Source organism: Amyelois transitella, chromosome 22, assembly GCF_032362555.1.
Source record: "Amyelois transitella isolate CPQ chromosome 22, ilAmyTran1.1, whole genome shotgun sequence".
Classification (NCBI taxonomy): Eukaryota; Metazoa; Arthropoda; class Insecta; order Lepidoptera; family Pyralidae; genus Amyelois; species Amyelois transitella.
In genome coordinates, this window is record NC_083525.1 from 5417754 (window position 1) to 5423651 (window position 5898).

Genomic DNA, 5898 nt, shown 5'->3' on the forward strand with positions numbered 1-5898 from the left:
AGGCGTGAGTTTATGTATGTATGTACGAACGAAAATTATGAACCAGCATAAATAAAAGAAAGCATGCATATAAATTTCATTTTATTTACTACTTATAATTAAAATTTCAACTGTTTCTAGCTACATGGTAAAAACTTATTTCATCAAATGATTAACAATATTCAATAATCAGAAATATATGTATAATAGTAACAAATTGGCGATTTGTAACATATCTTATTTATAATTCAATAAAATTTCAATTTACAAAACATTAAGAGACAGGTTTAAAATCGCGATAGGTTTCGTATACTTGACCATGTAGGGCCCAGCCCCTTTATTATAGGTATATCAAACTCGAAATTACCGATAACCAAAGAGAGTAGATAAGATATATGCCTTGTCAACTTCATGATAGACCCCTCGTAGGTCCAATACTACATTCATATAATCAAGTCTCCATCCCTCACGGGGTAGGCAGACCCAACAGTCTTGCAAATACTGAAAGGCCATGTTCAGCTGCTTGGCTTAATGATTGAATTGAGATTCAAATAAACTTGTCTAATGCTATAGGTATGTATGCAATTATTTTATTTACAAAATTTTACATTGAGCAATTTTAGGTACTTTGCCAAAATTATTGATCGTAAGACATGCATATATAATTCCGAATAGAATGCTCATATTATTCTTTATACAAATTACACATGCATATATAATTCAGTACTACAGGCAGATTTATAGAGCACATTTGGCCTTTATTAACAACCAAATAACGTTAAAATTGCTGATGGCAACTGACACATACAGACTAAAGTTATAAATCTCTTGAAATTATTTGAATTTAAAACCAAACATCTGTTGCCGAAAGTATCTACTCTTATCAATGTTAAAACTAACACTTCTAAAAGCCAAGAACATTTTTTTTCTCCTTTTATATAAATTTTAAAGATTTTTTGCGATCAAAAAGACAAGAGAAAGAGAGTACCTATATATAAAACATTTAATGGCTTCTGAAAGTTATTGAATAGCCCCACAAGTAATCAAAGGAAATAAGGCCAAATATGCTCCACTTGACCTTATTCTAGCTACAACTAGCTATACTGCTTCAATCAAGTTAATCACCCAGGAGCCGAGTCCATAATGAGATGTCCGTTCTTGTCCTTGACGCGAACTCTTCCCGAAGCGTACCGCGTCTCAGACGTGCCATCGTTGTACACCAGTTTCACAGTGCCGTCGGGGAATTCACGGCGCTGTCAGGGAGGAAAGATAAAATTTAAGTTCTTGGATAAAGATATAGGATATAAGGAAATTATATTTTTTATAACATAATCATAGTTTCGCATAATGTTTTCGGGCTTTTAACGTAAAAGTACTACTACTATACTACTACATATGTATTTTTATGGGTAAAAAAGGTTATTCGTATTGTATACCTTTAGAAGTCACTATATTTTTGTGCGAATTTTATTTTAAAGTTTCACTTACTCTATACACGACATGTGGTAAAGACGTATGTTCATGATTTACCATGTCCTTAAATATGAAACACGATTTACAAGACAAACTGTATAGTTGTACGAGTACTCACTTTATGATCTTTAGCGTGAACCTCGACCTGCCCATTGGGGAACACGATCCTCTGCTGCCCGTCCGCGGCGACCGTGAGCGCCGCGCCGTCGGGGAAGCGCCACTCCTCGCGCACGTGCTGGTTCTTCGGGTCGAAGTAGCGGACGCTGCCGTTGGGCAGGCGGATCTCGGTTGAACCGTCCTTGTATCGTTTCTCCACTTGGCCACTGGAAATGGTTAAACTTATAATTTATAAGAAAACTTATAATTGGAACTGGAAAAACTTATAATTTATAAGTTTATTTTATACTAGCTGTTGCCCGCGAGTTCGATCGCAGTGAAATTTTACTGACAATATAAATACATAAAAATCTGACCACCTGTATCGGCCCTTAGAGGGGTAGGAGAAATTTTTGTTTACTGTTTTTAAGTTTTTACCGCATTCGACTATATTTCGTTACGGAGACATGTATGAGTAGAACTTTGTGTTCAGTATTAGGAGTTAATTTTCAAATATGAGCCCGCGTGAACAAAATAACCCCGTTAATATCCGTTCCCCCGGAAATTTACCGAAATATTTTCTTAGTGCGACCCAAAACCACATAAGTAACACAGCAAATTTCACATTAAAGTAGAATGAACAGTTTGAGGTCTCTTTTACATACATATATTATTAAAAGCTACTTACTCTGGAAATTCTAGGACCTCTAAGCCATCAGGATGAGTAGTATGGTAGGTTTTAGATTCTGCATAATAATATTTAATTCTCCCCTCATTGTAGAAGTTCTCTTTGATGTCTCCATTGTAATAAACAAACTTGCTGTACAATCCGTCTGCAGATATATATTTCACATTTCCATTGGGAAAACGGAATTCTTTTGAACCATCAGGTTTCACAGTTTCAGTTGGTTTTAAATTGGTTTTCGATAAGCTGGTTTTGCTTGTTGTAGGTTCAGGACTAACAACTGACAATCTGTCTCTATATTGAGCTTTATTTACAACAGTTGAAGGTCTAAAGCTATTTGATGTGAAATTTCCACTTGAGTATGGTGATTTGGATCTAGAAGAATGACCAGAATTGTTGGACAAATGTTCCATAGAGCTGTGTAAATCATTATTTGATGATATTCGGCTATTAGTCGTTTTATGACTTAGAATAGATATAGGAGATTTGGACCTAGATGAATTAGATCTACTGGAGATTGTATTTAAATTGCTAGGTTTGTTTGGATGTAAAACTGGTGACTTTGAGTCCCTACTACTTTCAGATTTACGTAAAAAGAATTGATCTGAGGCATGAACATTATTCTCCAGGCTGTTCCTTTCACTATTTGTAACATTTGATTTATTACTCCTGGGAGATATGGATTGAAACCGCTCTGTGTACAATTTTTCCAAATTATTTTCATGTTCACTATCACTTACATCTTTGTCTTGAATGGAGTCTGATATATCCAAATTATCTTCTTCGCATTCCGTATCTTCATTATCTGATGGATAAGTATAATTTGTGTATGGCTCTACATTTGGAGATTTATTTTTCTCCATGTGACTAACAGCATCCCTCTGGCTAAAATATTTGGCATAACGTGAGGTAACATTCAAATTGGGCACACTTTTTGCTCTAGGCCTTATATTAGTTTTAGTTGAGTTAGCAGCTCTTCTACTTCTACTTTGCCTCTCTATTTCAAAAGCTTTGTACTTAACATTGTTATCCATATTAATTTCTGATTGTGTATCTTTTGCTGTCATGTGAGTTAACTTCTTATTGATCTCCTCTAAGTACTTAATGTTAGTCAATCTTCTGGTTACTTCATTACTGTGTTGTATTCTTCTATTTTCTTTCTTAAGTTTTTCAACTTCTGCTTGCAAATCTTTCTTTTCTTTTTCAATAATTTTTAATTGATTTCTTAGTCTAGCTATGGTAGATGTTGACTTTGCATCTTTTAATCTTATTTCATCTTTGAGATCACTGATCTCTTTTTTTAAATTAACAACTTCATCCTTGTCTTTCTTGTTTAGCCGGCCTCTCATTTCTCTCACATACCTTTCATACATTTGTTTTTGTTTGGTCATTTTCTCTTTTTCCTCTGCTAAATAATATTCAGAAAGTATTTTCTCCTCATTAAACTTTTGTTCATATCCTGCTTTTTCTTCATAAAACTTTTGTCTCTCTAAATCAAATTCCTCACGCATTTTACTTAAATTCGCATTTTCTTTTCTAAATGTTTCTATTTCATCTTCAAGCTCATGGAGTCTGTCTTTTAAGAGTTCGCTAGTGGAAATTAATTTTGCATTCATTTCTGCCATGTTAGCCTTTATGACATCAGTTTCTGTGACATTGTCATTTTGATCACAATCAACCTTATTTTTTGAATTTACTTCCTGTTCTTTTTGGGCTTTGTTTCTTTGACCTTTATTTTGCTGCAAATGTTTTTTATTATCAGCTTGTTCTACAGTTTTACAGGAACAGCAACTGGAGACTGAGGAACAGGTATCACTGCAACAATCTGTGTATTCACTGTTACATGTTTCAATGTCAAAGTGCGTGCTCTTCTTTTCTTTGTTTAGATCAGGGTAGATGTGCATGAGTGCTGGATTATTAGCTAAACACCTCTGTAACACTAAAGGTGTGCTTTCCCCAGAACATTCTAAATTACTTTTTCTCAAAAACCTATTGAAAAATGAATTTTCCATATTGAAACTTTCATGTGTCACTTTAGTTTCAAGCAAGTCAAACATTTTCTGCTCTGCTGTTTCCCGTTCTTGCCTAGCCTGACAAATGTTCTCATCACAACTCATGTCCGATACAGTACTTTTAGCTGGGGAGGCAAAATTTTTATAATAATCACTTTGTTTTAGTTGTGTTAGAAAATCATTTTGTTCTTTACTTAATATTGCTGCCCAGGTTTTTGCTTTATTCTGCATCATTGGGTGCTTCTCTTTAGGCCACTGCAGTAAGTTGTGTTGCTTTACTTGTGATTCACAGTTTTTTAAATGTTTTATCTCTGGGGAAACTTTTTTTTTGTCATGTCCTATTGTTTTTGTAGGTAATACAGGTTCACTACACTTTAATTCTTTTGGAACAGTTTCTTTTGTCCCATTTTCAGTTACGGTTATTTCTTTTGGTGCACTTTTAGTAACAGTTATTTTAGGTAATTTATCTTTTTTCTCAGACATTATTATTTCAACAGGTACATCTTCTTTCATTTTTGTATTATTTTTTCGTGGTGTTGTATTGAGACTTTTACTATGATGAAGATTTAAATATCTTTGTTTCCACGGTAAAGTCTTTGTGTTCTGTATAATAAGGTCTTTCTTGCTTAATCCAAATCGAGCTAATCCTTCACCTCTTTTTAAATATGGCTTTTTAGAAACTGGTAATGCATCATTTCGAAGGCTTTGTGGTTTCGGAACTTGTTTTTCCTTTTGTAACTTTTCTAAAACTAAAGATTCAAAATCTTTCTTTGGGGAAAGTATGGGCATGTCATCCAGAGATATTTGTTTTTGGGCTATTGATTTGGTATCAGAAACATTTTTTTGGACTTGAATTGATTGTGATCTATTAGAAGCTAATTCACTTCTTCCGGAATTGGGAGAATTCATGACGAATTCAGATTCTTGAGAGAGATTCAGCACAGAAACCCCTTCAACTAAATCTTGTTCTTTTACCTTTGAAGACAAATTACTTGTGTTAAGACGAGGACTTACTTCATTGCTATCTTGAGGAGACTGAAGTAAACTTCGGAATGTACTGTAACTGATACTGTTTGTAAAATGGCTAATAATTTCAGTGATACTGGAGGAATTCTCCGAAACATCTTGGTATTCCAAGCGCTGTTTGTGTAATTTACCGCGCTGCAATAGTTGTAATCGCCGTAAGGCTTGTAAACGTTCCAATATCTGTGAAGGTGATAATGTAACATCACTATCAGAATATGATTCGTCCATAATGATAAATGTGATAAGTTTTAATTGACTAAAAATTTATAAATCCACAATAGTAACCCACAAAAACTTTACAAGTTAGCATCACAGAACTTTTAAAAATGACAATATATGTAACGTTGATTTGTTTGCATTTTTGATAGTGACAATGACAAAGACACTAGTGACAGTGAAAACGCTAACACTTGACAGATAGTCACTGTGCCCAACATTAAAAAAATAAATATAAATCTATATCTACTTATTTGGTATTTGCCAAGCAAATTCCGTAGACAAAATGGAAGCCAAATAAGTACAAATTCAGTTTATGATGTTATTTTATTAAATAAACTAAATTTATTAACATAAAGATAATAAAATAAAAATCGAAATCGTTTACATATCGTAATAGTAGTTTTTAAT

The 5898-nt window shown here is 33.6% G+C and overlaps 1 protein-coding gene across 1 annotated transcript; it reads right to left on the bottom strand.

Moving 5' to 3' along the window:
- Positions 1–122: 122 nt before the first annotated feature.
- Positions 123–5792, bottom strand: LOC106130040 (centromere protein J). The gene is made up of 3 exons (XM_013328797.2): positions 2237–5792; positions 1571–1775; positions 123–1232 (listed from the first exon to the last, which is right to left on the bottom strand). The coding sequence occupies exons 1-3, from the start codon at positions 5497–5499 to the stop codon at positions 1101–1103; spliced, it is 3600 nt and encodes a 1199-aa protein (XP_013184251.2). The 5' UTR covers positions 5500–5792; the 3' UTR covers positions 123–1100.
- Positions 5793–5898: the final 106 nt, after the last annotated feature.